Source organism: Mustelus asterias, chromosome 24 (assembly GCF_964213995.1).
Source record: "Mustelus asterias chromosome 24, sMusAst1.hap1.1, whole genome shotgun sequence".
Taxonomy (NCBI): domain Eukaryota; kingdom Metazoa; phylum Chordata; class Chondrichthyes; order Carcharhiniformes; family Triakidae; genus Mustelus; species Mustelus asterias.
This window is the reverse complement of record NC_135824.1, coordinates 19,220,421-19,243,950: the sequence shown is the minus strand read 5'-3', so window position 1 is coordinate 19,243,950 and position 23,530 is coordinate 19,220,421. Positions and strand designations below refer to the sequence as shown.

The 23,530-nt window shown below is 43.6% G+C and overlaps 1 protein-coding gene across 2 annotated transcripts in view; it reads left to right on the top strand.

Moving 5' to 3' along the window:
* Positions 1-23,530, top strand: part of myo5aa (myosin VAa) — a 238,552-nt gene that overhangs the window by 85,272 nt on the left and 129,750 nt on the right. For both annotated transcript variants that reach the window (XM_078241369.1, XM_078241368.1), the window contains exons 5-6: positions 2,896-3,040; positions 18,605-18,761. In XM_078241369.1, coding sequence (XP_078097495.1) covers positions 2,896-3,040; positions 18,605-18,761 — 302 coding nt within the window. The remainder of the gene's footprint in view (positions 1-2,895; positions 3,041-18,604; positions 18,762-23,530) is intronic.

The following is a 23,530-nucleotide window of genomic DNA, read 5'->3' as shown; positions in this document are numbered from 1 at the left end:
GATACACGGCACCTTTCTAAGCTAAAGACCGTTTGCCTCTACGTGGTCCATATCCCTCTATTCCCTGCCTATTCACATTGTTATAATCCAGGTCAAAAACTCCAAAGTGTTTTATGAAGTCCACCTGGATCATACGTTTTGCAATTTGAATTTGGCTAAACGCGAGTGCCGGTATTTTATGACCTCGCTCAGGCGAGACTCGTAAATCCTGCCCAAGGCCAACGGAGAATTCTGTTCACTCAGCTTTGCCCGCCCCGGTGCCGGTAAGATTCCAGCCGCGATCTTTCACTTCAGGTATGATTCAAATGACCCACTAGAGAGCTTTTATCAAACAAAGTTTATTTCAGAATAAGTTAATATATAGCAATAACTTTTACCAATTACAAACAAGAAAAAAAACCAAACATAATATTGTATAACCCTCGACAAATATATGAAATGTTCCAACTAAATAAAAGTCTTAAAATATACCCTTGCCACAGGTTTAGCACAGAAAATATGAATGCCCATGTGATGCTGGTACTGAGTCCTTTGGTTGGAGAATTGAAAAGCTGACTTTCTAGCCTTGTAACTTTCAGTAGCCCTTGAGGTAGAGATAATGCCACTACTGGCCTCCAGCTTTCGGCCAGCAAACCACTGCAAGAGACAACATTATCTCCCCAGGAAGGCAAGAAGACCTGCTTCGAGCTAGCCAGCAGAAATTACAATACCGGGGAGAGAGGGAGAAACACTGCTTTTCAGTCTGATGCCCAAACACCTTCTGAAAAAACAGGAGCCCAAAACTGAAAGTGAAAGAACTGCTGTCACCTGACCTGTCAATCAACCCTCCCCCTAACAATGCAAAAGGTCGTAAAATCCCAGACACTGCCTGAAGCCCAGAGTAAAAATAAACAAAACCCCATTTAAACCATTGTAGCAGCAATAAAAGGACTTTAAGTAGACAGCTCAGCAACAATTAAAAGAAACCTGCTTACAAACTGCAGAGAACATGATTTTAAAAAAGTTTCTTAAAGATGCACTAACATCACAACATATCCGTCAAGATGATTCTTAAAGGTTGCTATTTTATTTGCTTCTACCACCTTTGCAGTGCATTCCAGGCACTTAGCACCCTCTCTGTAAAAAAAAACTTGCCTGTCATGTCTCCTTTAAATTTTCCCCCTTTTACCTTAAACCTATGTCCCCTAGTAATTGACATTTCTACCCTGAGAAAGACTGATTATCTATTCTATCCATGCCTCTCATAATTTTGTAGACTTCTATCAGGTCACCCCTCAGCCTCTAATGTTCAAGTGAAAACAAACCAAGCTTGTCCAATCTCTCCTCATAGCTAATACCCTCCAAACCAGGCAAGATCCTGGTAAATCTTTGCTGTACCCTCTCCAAAGCCTCCACGTCTTTCTGGTAGTGTGGCAACCAGAGCAGTACGCAGTATTGCAAATGTGGCCTAACTTCTATACAGCTGCAACATGACTTGCCAATTTTTATACTCTATGCCCTGACTGATGAAGGCAAGCATGCCCTATGCCTTCTTGACCACCTTATCCACTTGTGTTGCCACTTTCAGGGAACTGTGGACCTGTATGCCTAGATCCCTCTGTATGCTAATGCAGCTTTTTAATCCATCTCTGTTTCAAAAGGCGTGTGACATGTTCGAATAATCCTGTGCCCAAAAAATAAATTCTAACTTCACTCTTTGTGCCTTGCACCGATGTTAATAGAAGTTGGGGAAAGCTGAAGGGAATGTGTAAAATGTTTTATTCATTCATGGGATGTGTGTGTCACTGGCTGGGCATTAACCATCCCTGAGAGCATTTAAGAATCAACCACATTGCTATGGATTTGGAGTCACGTAGCCAGACCAAGCAGATTTCCTTCCCCAAAGGACCTTCGTGAACCAGATGTGTTTTTATGACAATTGAAAATGGTTTCATTGTCATCATTGAACTCTTTATTTCAGATTATTGAGTGAAATCAAATTTCACCATCTGCTGTGGCGGGATTTGAACTTGGGTCCACAGAGTAATAACCTGGGTCTCTGGATTTCTAGTCCAGTGACCATACCACTGCACTGCACCTTGTCATAAGGCTCTTGCTATTGCACTCGGAAATCATGCTTTATTATAGAAGGAATTGCTTCCCTATGAAGCTGTATGGACAACAATGACTTTGATTGGTAAATACGGTACTACATTTTACTTGTACCGTAGTAAAATGTTGCAAAGAGCCTCGTAGGTGGATTATCAGACAAGTTTTGACAGTGAGCCCAATAAAGTGATATTGAGCAGCTGATCAGATTAAAGAGGTAGGTTTTAAAGAGTGACTTGGAGGAGGCGAGAGAGTTTAGGAAGTAGATCGTTTGTGTTGATAGATTGCTGACAAGGTTTTGAAATGTAAGTAAGGGCAATTTGTTTGTAGCATTGACTATGATTGAAAAGCCTTAGCTCTAATGATGTGCATTGCTAATTCCCACTGTGCTACTGAATAGGGATCAGTGGCTCCACAATGCAGTTCTGATGCTCTAGCCTGGTAGAATGTGTGCATATGTATTGAAATAAAAATTGAAGTTTTAATTTGACATTTGAGCTTGATTCTTCATGCTTGATATTACTCTGAGGTAATGCCAGCCAGACTTGTAACAAGACACAAAAAATTAAATTGAGTTTACTTTTCCTTAGTCCTCCTGAAAATAGGGACCATTTTCCCTGAGCATCAATGGATCTGTAACATGTAGCCTATGTTATTCCGAGGTTAGAGTTTTCTATGATGGACCAATTGCATGCATTGGTGGCATTGAGAGAAACATGAGTAGCAACTGAAAATAGTGACAGCAGGATTTAAACTCTTGTTGTATTTGACGTGGCACTGTACTTATGATTGTTTTCTATTGCCCAGGTATTGTTCTGGTGGCCATCAATCCTTACGAACAGTTACCTATCTATGGAGAAGACATCATCAATGCCTACAGTGGGCAAAACATGGGAGACATGGACCCTCATATCTTTGCTGTGGCTGAGGAGGCGTACAAGCAAATGGCCAGGTCTGTGCATTTGCTCATTCAGTCCCGTGTCCCATTAAAACAGTGTGCGATTTTTGTAGTGGATTAGTTGCTTCACTGCTGCATCATTTAATATATTTAGCATTGTGCTCTGACGGTGTTTAAGACTCTTGAGAACGCACCATTTTTATGGCTTCCAAAAATGTGTGGGTTACGTCATGAATGAAATGATTATTTTGCTTCTGAAAGTCTCGAGTGCTGAATTATGGAATGGAAATAAATTATAACAAGTCCAAGAACATTTATTTATAACAGTCTTTAAGTGAACGAAAAATCTAATAATTCTTTTAAACGTCTCGTCAACTTCTGTAGTTACATCTGAGGAGAAGGGCAGATGTCCAACTGCTGTGGACAATGGCACAGTGACTTCTGGATGCATCACTGGCTGTGTACGCCCTGCACTTGCACATGAACGCACTCTCACTCAATATTGCCTCATTAACATGAACCATGTATTGTACACACACTTTCTTTTTAAAAAAAAAAGTCCAGATCACCATTCCATTTTTTTCCATTTAGTTCCATCAACCTATGTTGACTTGCACTCAGCTCTATATTTGGAAGACAGAGGCCTCTTGATCTCTTGCGTAACACATTTACATCATCGTATTATGAATCATTTGAATCTCATTACCCAGTATGTAATGAACTACTGAAAATAATTAAATTTTCAAAATTTTTAACCTATTGTACATAAACCTGTTGGGTTGGACTTGTGACTTAAATAGATTGCTGTTGGCTTATTCTTAATTTATGGTAGCAGCAATGCTACTGATTTTTAACCATTTACCCAGCTAGACTGTGGGAAATGAAATCGAAATTTGTGAAGATAAATATCTCTGTTTGAAAGGAGCTGTTATGCTTTTACTGAAAGTGTTTAAACAGTTGAGGTTTAGCTGTTCCAAAAGCAAAATAAGTGCGGATTCTGGAAATCTGAAATAAGAACAGAAAACTAATCTGTCGATTTATGACCTTTCTTCAGAAGGTCACTTCAGCTGGTATCAGTGTGTCCTGGTACATGTATCACAAATAGTTAGGCATGAAGTGATTAAGAAGGCAAATGGCATATTGGCATTTATTGCAAGGGGGATGGAATATAAAATTTGGGATGTTTTATTGTAGCTGTACAGGTGAGACCACACCTGGGCTATGGGGTGTCCAGTTTTGGTCTCCTTGTTTGAAAAAGTATACAGTTATGTTAGGAATAATTCAGAGGAGGTTCACTCGGCTTATACCTAGAAAGAAGGTATATCTTGTAAAGAGGGCTGAACAGGTTGGGCCTATACCCATTGGGGTTTAGGAGAATGAGAGACGGTCTTAATGACACGCACAAGATCCTGAGGAATCATGATAGAGTGGATTCTGAGAGGATATTCCCCCTCATGGGAGAGACTAGATCTAAGGGAACATGGTTTAAGAATAAGAGGTCTCCCTTTCCAGACGGAGATTGGGAGAATTTTTATCTCTGAGGGATGTTAGTCTGTGGAATTCTCTTCCCCAGAAAAGAGTGGAGGCTGGGTCTTTCTTTCTAGCTAAATGGAAACTAGCATGCTTGTGAATTGTTGTAAAAGAAAGATACGGAGTTGGGTGTCCTTGGCATCAAAACATACCTGGAGCTGAGCTTCCGATCATTTATCTGTGCCATCACTAAGGCTTCCTATTTCCACCTCTGTAACATTCTCCCTTACATCATCCCATCTGTCGATACCTCCATTCTTGCCTTCATCGGGAACAATTAGATGTGCCTATTCCATTCAATCTTAATGAAGGATTTCCCTCCATCAGTCTCTTGGCCTCTATCAAGGGAAATGGTACACTGAGCAGGAGAAAGAAAAGTTCTCAGTAACTCAAGTTAGAGCATCTTCACCTCTCTGTCCATAGGGGCTACAAGGCTGGAGGAGTGGGAATTCACATAAGTCTGTGTATTTTGCTAACTGATTCTGAAGAGGGTTCTATGTGTATGAGGGTTTGCTTAAATTGGAGCTAATAGAAATAGCTGGTAGTTAATTGTCACAATTGTCACATTTAAGTATTTCAATTGGTAAAAGTTATGCTAATTCTTTTGTTATATTTTAACTGTGTTGTTAAATAAAGTTTGTTTTAATAAAAGCTTCCTAGTGGGTCAATAGAATCATACCTGGAGTGAAACACCTTGTGCTGTCACTAATGCCAAAATCAAAAACAGCTGGGGCTCTATGCTAACTTCATAATATACCTTGGAGTTTCTGATCTGGTTCCTAACAGCTCAATTTCCCCTGTCCGATTCACACAACTTGCTTCAATTTTCAGAATTTTCATCATCTGTGTCGTTAACAATCTTCGATATCTCCAACATTTACTTTTACTCCAACATGTTGGAATTTAGAAGGCTGAGCGGGGATCTTATAGAGACCTATAAGATAATGAAGGGGCTCGATAGGGTAGAGATGGAGAGATTCTTTCCACTTAGAAAGGAAGCTAGAACTAGAGGGCACAGCCTCAAAATAAAGGGGTTCAGTTTAGGACAGAGTTGAGGAGGAACTTCTTCTCTCAGAGGGTGGTGAATCTCTGGAATTCTCTGCCCACTGAAGTGGTGGAGGCTACCTCGTTGAATATGTTTAAATCACGGATAGATGGATTCCTGATCGGTAAGGGAATTAGGGGTTATAGGGATCAGGCGGGTAAGTGGAACTGATCCACTTCAGATCAGCCATGATCTTATTGAATGGCGGGGCAGGCTCGAGGGGCTAGATGGCCTACTCCTGCTCCTATTTCTTATGTTCTTATGTTTCCTTTCAAGGCTGTAAAGGTCACATTTATCATTTTCCTTTCTCATTAGTCAGACTTCAGGCACAAGGGCCTTTGTAGCTCATCACTGTCTCTGTTGTTTTGAGTCACTTGTCCAATGTAAAGCCTGTTATAGTGTAGTAAATCCATGAATTGATGGACTAATTATTCGTTGAAATATAACGTTGTCCAGAAGGAGAAACTGCTAGAGTAGGCAATTTTGGAAACCATCAGTTGGCCTTGTTACCTTCTGTGTGAATCAGCAAGTCACTTGCTCCAATATTTAGTGCTGTTTTTCACCTATCCCCTTCTCTGTAATGCACCAGGAAAGGCTTTCAAATATCCGGCAACAAATTGTTTCAAACCTGTTTGGTTTGGATTTCATCGCGTCGGGAAGTTAATCTCTGTTGGAACAAAATTCCTGGGAAAATCCAGCCAAATTGTAGTCCCAATATCTTTTGGCTTGCTTTGAAAGCCAAGTGTACAGGGCGGGCCAGACAAGCCTTGGATAAGAAAGTGCTGAAAGACTGAATGCATACAGGTTCCTGTCCTGGGAGTATTCGCACGGACCTGCATATATATGTCAGCACAGGAGGCGGCCATTCAGCCTTCCTTGCCTGCACTGACATTGAGCCCTGTTTGTAAGGTGGTTGCGCACACACAAAGACAGAGATGGTGAGAGAGAGATAGTGAGAGAGAGAGAGTGGGAGAGACGAAAGACAGACAGACACACAGACACACACACACTGAGAGCGAGTGAGAGACAAGAAGAGCGAGCAACAGGGAGAGACATACACAGACACCAAGACAGAGAGAGACACACACAAACACACACACACACAGAGTTAGGTTCTTTAGATACCAGTACCATTTTGCGTTCTGCAGTAATCCTAGCATTACTCACCACTTAAAGCAAAATGTACAAGATTCAGAGAGATTTCTTTGTATGAACAAGCTTCCTGCACGCTTCCCTTTAGTCTTGAATGGTGATTTCTTTCAGCTCTATGCTTCAGGAAGGAGACAGACTGACACACTCACGTACACTGCATCTCTGACAACACCGCGACCTTCAAAGTGAGGCTGATGATTAAAAGCAGTCATCAGCGGCTCGATGTTGCAGCAACTGTTTTTATTACAGATAAATGATCAGCAGAGTATGGGCGCAGAGATTTGTAAAAGGAAATGCAACCATTGGTATTAATAATTGCTGCCTTTTCTCCCATTTCACATGTGAATTGGGTAGAGTTTCAAGAGGCAGCAAGCAATTTTACACTTCAGGAGGTAGAGTCTTTGTTAGTGAAAGCTTTCTGACACCAGTTCACTGTTTGATGCCTGGCACTGACATGCACTTTGTTCAGTGATCGCTCTCTAAAGTGTAAAGCAGGTTGGAAGCTGAGTATTTTCAAGTCTGTATTCACATGGTTTACTGCTATATTCGACTCAATCAATGGACAAGGTTTAGAGAATTGAGTTAAAACCAATTAGGTCAAGTGTTCCCATGTTTAGTAGATAACAGCAGTACATTAGATTTCATTCTGAGGTTATTAGTTGCCATGGGTAATACTACCAACAGACTGGGGCTAATCGCTATGTTGATGTATAATCCTTGGACTCAATTACTACAATGTTGAGATCTGGGGCTTTTAAAAAGACCATTTATCTCCCAACAGTTTCACAGCAAAAAGATGGTCATTGTGGAAAAGCCCTCTTACTGACATCTTTATTTAAATGTAATTGCTGAAAGGTTGTTTGGTGTCTCAGTAAGAGGTCTGGAGGCTGGTGTGGTAGAACATAAACTGTTTGTTGTTAACATACAACTGTATCCATATCTCTAAGTATTGCCCTGTCTGGCTGCTCTCTTCATGTCAACTTCTCTCAGATTAAGCGCAGTCCACCATCATGTGCCTCTCTTCATCATTATGTGGGCGGCACTGTCTCCCCAGACACACATTAGCCCTTACTAACCTGAACAGTCTTAAACACCGCCCCCTAAGTCCATAATCAAATACGTTTACGATATTTAATATGACACCTGCCCCCCACCCCTCCCCCAAGTTCATATTCAAATATGTTTACAATATAATTCTTCCATGCTGACCCTTCTCCACTCCCAAGTCTCTAACTTTCCAAATTCAAGTGATTTGGAGGCTTGATGACTCTTCCAGCTCTCATTCTCTTCACTGGGAGGAGTGATAGTCTCAGTTGCTCTGGGCTAACTTTATTGCTTTGGAGTTGAAATTGTCATACTTGGTGTTTCCAAAGACTCAAGTTTCAACATCTGCCTCACTTCTTGCACTGGTTAGTGTTATAATTTTCTTTGTTGACCATCGTCGCCTTTGATTGGATACCATGAGCTTATCCCACTCCTTCCAGAGAGATCCCATTCCTTCCCGAGAGAATGTTCACTCTGATCATTCACTCTGGTTTTTGTCTTCCGTGGGATCCGCCATGGAACGTTGACATTCCATACAATGGAACCTTCATTTCCACTTGCTTCACAATTTTAGTCAAACATTTCTTTATTCTCATATTTTCTGCTTCCTTTTCAAGTTATTAATCTTTTCACTCAGCTCAGCAACTACTCTGGTGAGTTCAGTTCTTTCTGTTTGAATTTTCTGTGGAACCCTTGTACAAGCTTAACAACTTCACCTGTGTTGGAGACCAGATCAGAAACTCCAAGGTATGTTATGAAGTTAGCCAACACCCCAACTTTTTTTGATTTTGGCATTATGGTGAGCATAAGATATTTCACTCCAGGTATGATTCTATTAATCCACAAGGAAGCTTTCATTGAAACAAACTTTATTTAAGAACACAGTTAGAATGTAACAAAAAGACTTAGTATAACTTTTACCAATTTAAACACTTAAACATGACAAGTTATAATTCATAACAGCTAGCTACCTCTATAGTTTCAATTTAAGCAATATCCTCATAGAACTAGTTAGCACTACAAACATATATGCTCACGTGGATGCTAGATTTCCAGCTTTTTGACACCTCTCAACAGAGATCCAGACAGACACCTGCCTTCTGACTCGCAAAAAGCATTTTCCAGAGAACGATCTACTTTCAAGCAGCAGAACTTAAGAGAAAGGGATCTATTTTCTGGCAGATCCCAGCCTTCACATCCAATTTCTTCAGCCCTGCCATCTCTTTCTTGTACCTCTTGCCTTCCTCCAGGAATATTGAACATTGCTGAGTCTTTGCCAACTGGTTCTTCAGTTCTTTCAGAGTGCCATTAAATTCATTTTGCTTCTCTTAATAATTTTCCAGAGGAACAAATTGTAAACTGAGGGACCCTTGGAATGTGTGAAGCTCATTCAATATGTTTCCTTTTTCTTTGTGAAGTACAATTGTTTTCTTCGCATGTTTCCTCATAATTCAACAGTCTCCTTAACTATGTTCTGCTGTTCTTCATTCTGCCATTCAAGGCAGTCTTCCTCTATGTACTCCTTTCACATTTGAACATGACGACTATTAGATGTTCGTCAGCTGTTTATTTTCTTGTTCGGCTTTTGCCATCATACTCTGCGCTTCAGTAAACAGCATTCTCGCTACTGATAGTTCCAACACAGCTTTTTATGAAGGTAGTATTCAGTGCCTTTTTTAATGTCTCATAATTTTTCAGGGGCATGTATTGATTCTTCATTGAGTCTTTCAAGGCAGCAGTTTCTTCGAGTACATTTTCTGCCTGTACAACATGTTGAGTTCTTCAAACTCCCTCTTCGATTTGCCCGGTACAGAGGGATCTAGGTGTCCTCGTTCATGAGTCACAGAAAACTAGCATGCAGGTACAGCAGGTAATAAAGAAAGCAAATGGAATGTTGGCATTTATAGCTAAAGGAATAAAATATAAAGGTAAGGAAGTATTGTTGCAACTATACAAGGCATTGGTGAGGCCGCATCTGGAGTACTGTGCACAGTTTTAGTCCCCTTATTTGAGGAAAGATGTAGTGGCATTGGAGGCAGTTCAGAGGAGGTTCACTCGATTGTTTCCATTGAGGAGTTTGTTGTATGAAGTGAGATTGAACAGTTTGGGCCTATACTCTCTGGAATTTGGAAGAATGAGGGGAGATCAAATTGGGGTATACAAGATTATAAAAGATATGGATAAAGTAGACATGTAGCGGATGCTTCCGCTGGTGGGGCATTCTAGGACGAGGGGTAGCAAATTTAAAACAGAGTTGAGGAGAAACTGCTTCTCCCAAAGGGTTGTGAATCTGTGGAATTCGCTACCCCAAAGTGTGTTGGATGCTGAGACAGAGAGTAAATTTAGGGAGGAGTTAGCCAGATTTTTAATTGGTAATGGGTTGAAGGGTTATGGGGAGAAGGCAGGAAAATGGGGATGAAGAGCATATAGAACATTACAGCGCAGTACAGGCCCTTCGGCCCTCAATGTTGCGCCGACCTGTAAAACCAATCTAAAGCTCATCTAACCTACACTATTCCAATATCATCCATATGTTTATCCAATGACCCTTTAAATGCCCTTAATGTTGACGAGCTATGATCGAATGGTGGAGCGGACTCGATGGGCCAAATGGCCTAATTCTGCTCCTATATCCTATGAACGTATGAACAATGGAATTGCTGTTTTCTTTCTTGTGCTTTCCTGGAGCTAAATGCTGAATCTGCACACGATTCAGGTTTTTGCTCATTTGTATTCTTCTCAACATTTAAACCTTTTTTGTTTTCTCCTTGTACCTATGTGGCACCTCAGAAATATGTTTAGTCAGATCTTGGAACAGTTTGGTTCATTGAAGACTTCAGCTTATCGTACATTTTCAAAGGTACCCACTCAGTCTGAATCTTGCGTTTCGAGTCTTCGAATTCAGCTCCGAGATCAGCATTTCCCTGTGGAGTTGTTTCATTTTCCCTTTGCCGGTTTTGTTGTTTTAACTTCCCTTCATTCACAGCCACCTGCTCACTCTAGGCTGCCACTTGCTGTTGCACTTTGGGTACTGCGTCTGCATTTTCCAAAAGTTCCATACTTAAGGCTTTTGGCTGTTTCTCAGCCCCTTTCCTCTGCACTGAACTCTTTAGCTCATTCACTTCATTGTGCTGACATGTTCTACACCCATCTGTGTTTTAATGGGGCATTGCCTCCCTTACCCTTACCCTAGCTTCATTCGGGTGTTCTAGACCTTTCTAAGGTCTGTGCTCACCACAACTTGGAGGTTCAAATACTTGTCATACATTTTTAATACCTCACTAAATGTTGAGAATTCATCTATACCTTGCCTTATGATTACCTGATTGGCAAATTCACTAAATAAATACAAGAATATATTAACCTGCTTAATCCTGATGTAATCTAAAAGTATTTTTCTCCATGATGCCCAATCTTTAAAAATTCATTCATGGGATGTGGCTGGGCCAGCATTTGTTGCCCATCCCTAATCTTTTTGCTACTACCATCAAGATCTGCACCTGCGGTGGGCGACTCCACCTGGGCCCGCGCCCTGGACTTCCGGGCTCACCGCAGCAGCCTGCCTACTCCTCGCGGCGTATCCCCCCCCCCCCCGGGCTTTCCACTGCCAGCGATGGCCGGGTATGGGCCCGACGCTCTCCCTTCGGCTGGTGCTCGTCTATCTCTTAGGACTGATTCAAGTGGAGCCAATGGCCTCGTGGTATTGTCACTAGACTATTAATCCAGAAACTCAGCTAATGTTCTGGTTCGAATCCCGCCACAGCAGATGGTGGAATTTGAATTCAATGAAAAATATCTGGAATTAAGAATCCACTGATGACCGTGAAACCATTGTCGATTGTCAGAAAAACCCATCTGGTTCACTAATGTCCTTTAGGGAAGGAAATCTGCCGTCCTTACCTGGTCTGGCCTACATGTGACTCCAGAGCCACAGCAGTGTGTTCTCTGAAATGGCTGAGCAAGCCACTCAGAACAGGGGCAACTAGGGATGGGCAATAAATGCTGGCCAGCCACCGATGCTCCTGTCCCACGAATGAATGAAAAAAAATCCCTAATTGCCAATCTCTAATTGCCCTTGAAAAGGTGATGGTAAGCTTTCTTGAACCGCTGTAGTCCATGTGGTGTAGGCACACTCAGTGCTGTTAGGGAGGGAGTTCTAGGATGTTGACACAGAGACAGTGAAGGAAAAGCGATTTATATCCAAGTTAGAATGGTGAGATGGCGGGGAACTTGCAGGTGGTGGTATTCCCATGTGCCTGCTGCCCCCCTTGTCCTTCTAGATGGTAGTGGTCGTGGGTTTGGAAGGTGCTGCCTAAGGAACCTTGGTGAGTTCCCGCACTTCATCTTCTAGGTGATGCACACTGCTACCACTGTGTGTCGGTGATGGAGGGGGTGAATGTGGATGGGGTGCCAATCAAGCGGGGCTGCTTTATCCTGGATGGCGTCGAGTTTCTTGAGTGTTGTTGGAGCTGCACCCATCCAGGCAAGGGGAGAATATTCCATCGCACTCCTGACTTGTGACTTGTAGATGATGGACAGGCGTTGGGAAGTCAGGTGGTGAGCTACTCCCCGCAAGATTCCTAGCCTCTGACCTGCTCTTGTAGCCACAGCATTTATATGGCTATTCTAGTTCAGCTTCTGGTCAAAGGTAACCCCAGATTTTGATAGTGGGGGATTGAGTGATGGCATTGCCATTGAATGTCAAGGGCAATGGTTAGATTCTCTCTTGCTGGAGATGGGCATTGCCTGGCACTTGGCTGGTACATTTAAGGGGAGGCAGTGGCCCAGTGGTATTGTCACTGGGCTGGCAATCCAGGGACCTGGGTATCTTCAAAAATCCCCTCTGGCCGAGCCTTGCAGTTGAAGGGCATTAAGCCTTGACAGTGATGTCCGGATCCCATGAACGAGTAAAAAAAAGTGTAAGTATGTTTATTCTTGGGCTGGGTTTTCGTTGGTCTCGGCCGAGTCCTGTAAAGCCCTTTCAGAGTGGCCTGGAACGAAGGATTGGAATTGATGCTTCACAGAGCAGACTCGAGTGTGGAAATGTGAAAAGAGAATTTAAATTATCAGTGGGAAAAATGCGAAGTAGGCTGTTCCTTTATGTAAATAAATACATATTTTAAAGACAACATCATTTTCTGAACACTGTCAGTATGGAGCAGTGCTCTATCAGTAAGGACACAGTATTTATCCTGCAGTGATACTGCTGAGGATATTCAACTGAGAGACTCTTGGTCTGTCATCTACTCAGCAATGTTGACGCAACACATGGGTGCACAGGGCATTGGAGCATGCTGCACTTGGTGACCCTGTGATACAGCAGAGCCTTGTTCTGTTGAGACCATCAGTCGATGGTATCGTGAAGCCAATTGGGGTCAAGATATGGTTTCATAGAATCCCTACAGTGCAGAAGGAGGCTGTTCGGCCCATCGAGTCTGCACCGACAACAATCCCACCCAGGCCCTATCCCCGTAACTCCACATATTTACCCTGCCAATCCTCCCGACATTAAGGGCAATTTAGCATGGCCAATCAACCTAACCTGCACGTCTTTGGACTGTGGGAGGAAACGGGAGCATCCGGAGGAAACCCACGCAGACATGGGGAGAATGTGCCAACTCAACACAGACAGACACCCGAGGCAGGAATCGAACCTGGGTCCCTGGCGCTGTGAGGCAGCAGTGCTAACCATTGTGCTACCGTGCCGCCCATTTTGGTTGTCATGGGTTAGCTGGGAGATTGATGGGATCTTCAAAGCAATCGTTTCCGAATAGTGTTTCATTGGTGTGTTGTCTTTGCTTTGAGAATTTACTCGTATCAATATCAAATTACAATTCTTCAAAAGAGAAGGAAACTTCTACAAGATGGAACCAAATCCGTTTTATTCAAGGATTCTTTTTGGCACAATTGCAATCATCGAGATTTCGCACAGTTGCAGTTGTAATACTGTGTAGGGTCTGTTTCATATCAAACTCCTTTGAATTGGGAAATAATTTTTGTTTCTGGATATGACTAAGAGCCATTATTACACAAATCATTTATCGATATTTCTAGATGTATTTGGGGAATTGCTAAGGAACTGACTGACCATATGGTTAATCCAGTTCTTGAAAATGTTGTCCTGTTTTGAGTTGAAATAATTTCACCATGGTTAAAGAGCAATGCTCAGATGATTTTGAAAGAATCTCACAAGACCCAAATATGACGAAATGTTTCCAATACATTGAAAGGCAGCAAATACTGGGTCTGGAATCTTCCATTCTGGAGTCCAGGTCCCGTGGTGGGTGTGGAATTGGGAGTGATGTTGCGCTGTTCGGTCGATGAGTGGGGACAGGTCAAAGGTCTGAGTGCCATATTTGAAGGGTAACCGGACAGCCTGCACTCGCCCTTCCACCTTTGCCTGGCCACTGCCTCACTCTTCCTGGCTAGCCCTTCCTCCCTTTCTTGATCTTCCTCCGCACAACTTGCGCTGCCACCACTGGGTCTGGAGCAGAGGCTAGCGTTGCCGGAGAGGCAGTGGTGCAGTGTTAGACTAGTAATCCAGAGACCCAGGGAAATGCTCCGGGGACCCAGGTTCGAATCCCACCGTGGCAGATAGTGAAATTTGAATTCAATAAAAATCTGCATTTAAAAGTCTAATGATGACCATGAAATCATTGTCGATTGTTGTAAAAACCCATCTGGTTCATCAATGTCCTTTCGGGAAGGAAATCTGTCGTTCTTACCTGGTCTGACCAACATGTGACTCCAGATCCACAGCAATGTGGTTAGAAACATAGAAAATAGGAGCAGAAGTCCTTTGATTCTGCTCCACCATTCATTATGATCAAGGCTGATCATCCAACTCAATAGCCTGATCCTGTCTTTCCCTATATCCTATGATCCCTTTCACCCCAAGAGCTATATCTAACTCTTTCTTGGAAACTTTTGTTTTGGCCTCAATTGCTTTCTGTGGTAGTGATTTCCACAGGCTTACTGCTCTCTTGGTGAAGAACCTTCTCCTCATCTCAGCCCTAAAATGTTTACCCTATATCCTTAGACAATGACCCCTGGTTCTGGACACTCCCACCATCGGGAACATCTTTCCTGCATCTACCCTGTCTAGTCCTGTTAGAATTTTATAGGCTTCTGTGAGATTCCCCCCTCATTCTTCTGAACTCCAGTGAATACAATCCTAACTGACTCAATCTCTCCTCATACATCAGTCCTGCCATCCCAGGGATCAGTCTGGTAAACCTTTGCTGCACTCCCTCTATTGCAAGAACATCCTTCCTCAGATAAGGAGGTCAGAACTGCACACAATATTCGAGGTGTGGTCTCAGCAGGGCCCTGTATAACTGCAACAAGATATCCCTGCTTCTGTACACAAATCCTCTCGCTATAAAGGTCAATGTACTTTTTGCCACCTTTATTGCCTGCTGCATCTGCGTGCTTACTTTCAATGACTGGTGTATGAAGACACCCAGGTCTTGTTGCACATTCCTCTCTCTTAATTTATAATCATTCTTTACTCTTAAATGTCCTCAGGGATGGGCAATAGATGCCGGCCCAGCCAACAATGCCCAAATCTCATGAAAAAATCTTCCCAAAGAAGCTGCAACTATAGAATTATGGCAAGGGTCTACCTCACCAGATGCACACCACTTAGAGTCATAGAGGTTTACAGCACGGAAACAGGCCCTTCGTCTCAACTTGTCCATGCCGCCTTTTTTTAAAAAAACTCGTAAGCTAACCCCAATTGCCCGCATTTGGCCCCTATCCCTCTATACCCATCGTACCCATGTAACTATCTAAATGCTTTTTAAAAGATAAAATTGTACCCGCCTCTATTACTACCTCTGGCAGCTTGTTCCAGACACTCACCACCCTCTGTGTGAAAAAACTGCCCCTCTGGACACTTTTGTATCTCTTCCCTCTCACCTTAAACCTATGCCCTCTAGTTTTAGACTCCCCTGCCTTTGGGAAAAGACATTGACTATCTACCTTATCTATGCCCCTCATTATTTTATAGACCTCTATAAGGTCACCCCTCAGCCTTCAAAGCTCCAGAGAAAAAAGTCCCAGTCTATCCAGCCTCTCCTTATAACTCAATCCATCAAGTCCCGGTAGCATTCTAGTAAATCTTTTCTGCACTCTTTCTAGTTTAATAATATCCTTTCTATAATAGTGACCAGAATTGCACACAGTATTCCAAGTGTGGCCTTACCAATGCCTTGTACAACTTCAACAAGACAGCCCAACTCCTGTATTCAATGTTCTGACCGATGAAACCAAGCATGCCGAATGCCTTCTTCACCACTCTGTCCACCTGTGACTCCATTTTTAAGGAGCTATAAACATGTACCCCTCGATCTCTTTGTTCTGTAACTCTCCCCAGTGCCCTACCATTAACTGAGTAAGTCCTGTCCTGTTTCAGTCTACCTTCTGTGCAGTCATGTAAGTAAATATAGTAAATGTTCTAATTTCTCACTGGCGAGAAACTTAATTCCAGTGATGTGATCTTTTAATGAGCACTTCCTAATGCAGGCAAAAGGGCTTCCCAACATTATTCCTCGGAAATCTCCACCTGCCTTCAACCGATAAAATCCCTGTAGTGCAGAGTGAGACCATTCAGCCCATTGGGTCTGCACTGACTCCCCGACAGAGTATCCTCCCCAGGCCTTCCCATCTGCCCAATCTCTGTAACCCTGTGCATTTACCATGGCAAATCCACCCAACCTACACATCTTTGGACCAGTCTGTGAAATCCCAAGAACCTGATTCTGGAATTTCACCCTGCCGTTAGGAAACTGATTTTTGTCTCCTGCTAAATTAAGTCGTGTCTCTCCCCCCCCCGAGATTCCGCTCTATCTGCCATCCCCTTCCTCAGCACTAAGATATTGAAACATGCTGTCTTTGTCCACTGTGATAATGTTGTGAATGAGCCAGGACTCTTCCCAACATTTGTTAAATTGAAGCTGCTAAAGTTTTCCTCCACTCTGCGCCCCGACTCCATCTTCTCCACGGCCGGTCAGTCAGGCTGAATTCAAAGGCTTTATTGGTACTTTATTTGACCTTGAGTTGCGATTCACGTTCTAGTTTCCCTCCACCCTCTTCAATGTCCCATTGATGGCAGAGACTTCAGCTACCTTAGGGCTACCCTCTGGAAGTCCCTTCCCAATTCCCTCTCTTGCAAACTGAATTCTAATCAAAATCTTACTGTGCTTTCTGTCGACTACTCTCCGACCTCTTCTACTAATGCCGAGCACTTTGAAATACTTTTTTTTTTGTTCATTCATTTGACGTGAACGTCACTGGCTGGGCCAGCATTTATTCCCCATCTCTAATTGCCCTTGGAGGGCAGTTGAGAGTCAACCACATTGCTGTGGCTCTGGAGTCACATGTAGGCCAGACCAGGTAAGGACGGCAGATTTCCTTCCCTAAAGGACATTAGTGAACCAGTTGGGTTTTTCCGATAATCGGCAATGGTTTCATGGTCATCAGTAGATTCTTAATTCCAGAGTTTTTATTGAATTCAAATTCCACCATCTGCCGTGGTGGGATTCGAACCCGCATCCCCAGAACATTAGCTGAGTTTCTGGAATAATAGTCCAGTGATGATATCACTAGGCCATCGCCTCCCCTTGCTTGAACACATTAAAAGTGTTCTATAAATGCAAGTGATTTGGGAGTAGTGTGTTGTAGTCGGTGAGGGGAATGATGCTCATGGGGGTACAAGACATTGGGCAGTATTTTCCGGCAGTGAAGGTGGCCCATGATTGGCTGCCCGTGGGAGCTTTTGGTCCCATTGATGACATTGGCATTTTGCGTCGTTCGCTTGTCCTGTCATCAGGGAATCAGCAGCGGGGAGGGGGAGCATTGCCAATGCAGGGGACTGGAAGATCCCGCCAGTGGGAAGGGCTGGAAAATCCCACTCCTTGTATACATTTCTGTCATACTTGCCACTTAATCAATTTGATACAGATGCAGTACAAAGATTAGCGATCCCAACTGGTTTTGAGCTTTTTGCTGTACTGGAGAACTGGGATTAGGACCCTGAAAAGGATGTCCCTCACATTAGAAAAGTGATTCAAAAGATCCATACGATACATAACTGGTCTCCTTAAGCCTGCCTACTTGAAATTTAAAATAAAAATCGAATTTCCAATCTTGATTCGGGAAAAAGCATAACTCTTTTTTAAAAAAAATACAAAATGTATGGAGCATTTCCAGTTTAATAACATCTGCCCTCACAGCCACTGATATTGTTCCCAGTCAGTAGTATAAGTGGTTGTGGTTGCTTGAAATTTGACATTCTTGCATTTATCCTCATGAATGCATGAAAATAAATGCTTTAGAATCATAGAATAGAATCCCTACAGTGCAGAAGGAGGCCATTCGGCCCATCGAGCCTGCACTGTCACCAATCCCACTCATGCCCTAATCCTGTAGCCTCACCTCTTTACCTTGCTGGTCACCCTGACACTAAGGGTAAATGGCGAATCAACCTAACCCGCACATCTTTGGAGCGTGGGAGGGAACAAACCAGAGCACCCAGAGGAAATTCACGCAGACACAGGGAGAACGTGCAAACTCCACGCAGACAGTGACCCGAGGCCCGTGTCTCTTTTTAGCAACATTTGAGTTCTGTGCTACCAAGCGACTGATATTCGTCTCCTTTGACTCACTGGTTAACCCCAGCAGCAAAAATAGCATTATCTAAGTTTCTCTTCCACTTTTTGGTCTAAAGATGTTGCTAATGTTTCTGCAGGAAGCGAAGGTTGTGGTATCTCTGTGCCTCTTTGTTTTTTTTTTGCGCTGTGCTAACTGCTTACTGAGCGTACAACAATTTATAATCTGTGTTTCAGGGATGAGCGGAATCAGTCTATCATTGTAAGCGGAGAGTCTGGAGCTGGAAAGACCGTATCGGCTAAGTATGCCATGCGATACTTTGCGACAGTCAGTGGTTCTGCCAGTGAGGCTAATGTGGAGGAGAAGGTTCTGGCCTCCAACCCCATCATGGAGGTGAGATTTGATGCTGGAAAGGCAATTTAATTAAACGGCTCTTTACCCAGTGGTTAAATCCGAAAGATATTGGGGATGTCCAGAGGTTGCTTGCTAATATCCAAGAAAATACTCACCAAACTGTCCCTGCGTTCTACTAAAAATACAACTCCCTTTAAACATGGCCTGCGTGAGTGAATTAATTGATCCAACTCACTTTGTTTTGCATTGATCAAGAGATAAAAGGTTTCTCTCAACCTGCTTGATCAGATTTAATGCAAACTCCAAATAGATAGTTTGCGCTGTTGTGAGGATTGCAGCCTGTCTGACCTGCTGACACATGGACCCTTGAAATATGAACAGAAAATGCCGGAAATACACACCACCTAGAAAGAGCAAAGACTAGCCATGATCCTTCATTGCTTTTCCATCATTACTTTGCTAGATCCAATCACTAGTAAGGTGGAGGGGTCAAATACGTTCTTTTAACTGTCAATATGATTGAGCACTGTAGTTCATCCATATCCAGATATCAGTTGACTTGCCTGGCCTTGGTTAGTCCAAAGTCTTTGAACTGCCAGGGACAGCACCTAATAATACCTGAGAGGTGACATGAGCAGCAATATTATAGCATCCTCTGACGCCATTACTAATAGAACAAATGTTTTTGCCTTGACCTGTTGAACCTCATGCATTTGATTGTTGCTTTTGAAGAGAATTCCCTTGGACACTCTCCAAAGTATGATCATGTGAATGCTTTGATACGCTCCAGAAAATCTTTGGGATGGCAAACTCCCTTTGATCCTCAGAAAGAGGCAAATCACATTGACACTCCAATAATGAGCGCCTATGCTCGAAGAAAGCTGGATGGCTGTCATCACCTCAGTTTGTTTTAACTGTTTCCTCAAAAGAATAGCTGATTAGAGGACTCCAGTTGGACCTTTGAAACGGCAAAACAGTAAGTCTGCATTTGATCAAGGTCTGAGCAGTTATCTGTGGAGATTCTTAAATTCTTCCTAACGGAAAAACTCGTGCCAATGAAGGACAATAAGTGACCTTTGTATCAAAGTAACTACAGTCGCTCAGCTACTAGAGTCGAGATCAGTCGAAGAGATTGGGAGCCTTTTCAGAGTGTGGGAGTGAAATGAATCCTCCCTCGCAAGTAATTAATACCCGTAGTTTCTCCAGAAATTAAACACTCGGGTTAAATTGCAAGTTCTGCCTGTGTGGTGAAAGTTAACTTCCTGTACAAGTTGGAGGAACTGCAGTGTGGAACTCCCTGAGTTTATTGCACATGAACCTCAGTTGGAAGTTGCAATGAAGAGTGTGCGCAAACCACACTGAAATGGTACATAGAAAATAGAAACATAGAAACCCTACAGTGCAGAAGGAGGCCATTCGGCCCATCGAGTCTGCACCGACCACAATCCCACCCAGGCCCTACACCCACATATTTTACCCACTAATCCCTCTAACCTACGCATCCCAGGACTCTAAGGGGCAATTTTTTTAACCTGGCCAATTAACCTAACCCGCACATCTTTGGACTGTGGGAGGAAACCGGAGCACCCGGAGGAAACCCACGCAGACACGAGGAGAATGTGCAAACTCCACACAGACAGTGACCCGAGCTGGGAATCGAACCCAGGACCCTGGAGCTGTGAAGCAGCAGTGCTAACCACTGTGCTACCGTGCCGCCCATTGTTGGAGGTATCTTTCTCCAACATTGTTGGAGGTATCTTTCTGAAGGGCGGCACAGTGGGTTAGCACTGCTGTCTCACAGCGCCAGGGACCCGGGTTCAATTCCGGCCTCGGGTCACTGTCCATGTGGAGTTTGCACGTTCTCCCTGTGTCTGCGTGGGTTTCCTCCGGGTGCTCCGGTTTCCTCCCACACTCCAAAGATGTGCGAGTTAGGTTGATTGGCCATGTTACGTTGCCCCTTAGTGTCAGGGGGATTAGTGAGGTAAATACTAAGGTTACAGGATAGGGCCTGGGTGGAATTGTTGTCAGTGCATTTGTGTCAGACGGGACTAGCTGGGGTAAATACATGGGGTGAGCGGGATAGGGTCTGGGTGGGATTGTGGTCAGTGCAGACTCAATGGGCCAAATGGCCTCCTTCTGCACTGTATGATTCTATGAAAAGTTGCTCATTCTAAACCAGGAAAAAATTCCCCTGCAAACCACTTTATAAGAATTGACAAGAATTCTGCAAGCTCTAACCATCACCCCTTGGGAGGCAGTGGTGCATTGGTATGGGGAAGCAGTGGCATTGTCACTGGACTAGTAATCCAGAGATCCAGGGTAATGCTCTGGGGACCCGGGTTTGAATCCCACCACGGCAGATGGTGAAATTTGAATTCTATAAAAAATCTGGAATTTAATGGCCATGGAACCATTATCGATTGTTGTAAAAACCCACCTGGTTCACTAATGTCCTTTAGGGCAGGAAATCTTACCTGTTCTACATAAGAACATAAGAACTAGGAGCAGGAATAGGCCATCTGGCCCCTCGAGCCTGTTCCACCATTCAACAAGATCATGGCTGATCTTTTTGTGGACTCAGCTCCACTTACCCGCCCGCTCACCATAACCCTTAATTCCTTTACTGTTCAAAAATTTATCTATCCTTGCCTTAAAAACATTCAATGAGGTAGCCTCAACTGCTTCACTGGGCCGGGAATTCCACAGATTCACAACCCTTTGTGTGAAGAGGTTCCTCCTCAACTCAGTCCTAAATCTGCTTCCCCTTATTTTGAGGCGATGCCCCGTAGTCCTAGTTTCACTCGCCAGTGGAAACAACTTCCCTGCTTCTATCTTATCTATTCCCTTCATAATCTTATATGTTTCTATAAGATCTCCCCTCATTCTTCTGAATTCCAATGAGTATAGTCCCAGTCTATTCAGTCTCTCCTCATAAGCCAACCCTCTCAACTCCGGAATCAACCTACTGAATCTCCTCTGCAACCTCTCCAGTGTCAGTATATCCTTTCTCAAGTAAGGAGACCAAAGCTGTACACAGTACTCCAGGTGTGGCCTCACCAGCATCTTATACAGCTGCAACATAACCTCGCTGTTTTTAAACTCCATCCCTCTAGCAATAAAGGACAAAATTGCATTTGCCTTCTTAATTACCTGATGCACCTGCAAACCAACTCCTTGAGATTCCTGCACAAGGACACCCAGGTCCCTCTGCACAGCAGCATGCTGCAATTTTTTACCATTTAAATAATAGTCCATTTTGCTGTTATTCCTACCAAAATGGATGACCTCACATTTACCAACATTGTACTCCATCTGCCAGACCCTCGCCCACTCACTTAGACTATCTATATCCCTTTGCAGACTTTCAGCGTCTTCTGCACACTTTGCTCTGCCACCTATCTTAGTGTCATCTGTGAATTTTGACACACTACACTTGGTCCCCAACTCCAAATCATCTATGTAAATCGTAAACAATTGCAGTCCCAACACTGATCCCTGAGGCACACCACTAGTCACTGATCACCAACCAGAAAAACATCCATTTACCCCACTCTTTGCTTTCTGTTAGTTAGCCAACCCTCTATCCACGCTAATACATTACCCGTAACACCGTGCACCTTTATCTTATGTAGCAGTCTTTGGTGCGGCACCTTGTCAAATGCCTTCTGGAAATCCAGATTCGCCACATCCACAGGTTCTGGCCGACGTGTGATTCCAGACCTACAGCAATATGGTTGATTCTCAACTGCCCTCTGAAATGGGCAATTAGGGATGGGCAATAAATGCTGGCCCAGCCAGCAATGCCCACATCCCATGAAAGAATTTTTTTAAATGCCAGCAACACTGCACCAAAGGGGAGTGGCTGAAGAGAATTACATGGAGGGGTTCCCCTCTTTTACTGTTTTAAGTTTATTTATTAGTGTCGCAAGTAAGCTTGCATTAACCCTGCAATGAAGATACTGTGAAAATCCCCTAGTTACCACACTCCGGTGCTTGATTGGGTACACTGATTGGGGCGGCACGGTAGCATAGTTAGCACTGCTGCCTCACAGCGCCAGGGACCCGGGTTCAATTCCTGGCTTGGGTCACTGACTGTCTGGAGTGTCTGCGTGGGTTTCCTCCGGGTGCTCCGGCTTCCTCCCACAGTCCTAAGACGTGCTGTTTAGGTGCATTGGCCATGCTAAATTCTCCCTCAGTGTACCCGAACAGGCGCCGGCGTGAGGCGACTAGGGGATTTTCACAGTAACTTTGTCGCAGTGTTATTATAAGCCTACTTGTGACTAATAAAGAAACTTCAAAAACTTCTTCACTGAGGGAGAATTTAGCGTGGCCATTGCATCTAACCAGCACGTCTATTGGACTGTGGGAGGAAACCGGAGCACCCGGGTGAAACCCACGCAGACACGGGGAGAACGTGTAGACTCCATGCAGACAGTGACCCAAGCTGGGAATCGAACCCGGGTCCCTGGCGCTGTGAGGCAGCAGTGCTAGCCACTGAGCCACTGTGCCGCTAAAAGCTTTAGTAGGAAGAGCTGAGGGTCATGAAGATGACTTGGAGGATTGAGAGAAAGTTAATTGAGATTTGAGAGCCCCTTGTAATGGATTTAAGGAACTGACACCCATATCATGCATGTTCCCCAACAACTCAGTTCCTCTCTCTTGCGTTTGACAAATGATTCCTCGAAAATGATTCCTTGTTTACTCTCGACCCAAAGTCTTTATGTTTATATTTTTAAAAATCCCATGATACAATTCAAAGCCAAGGAAGTTTAAAGTTTGCTTGAAGCAATGTTTACAGCACCCCACTG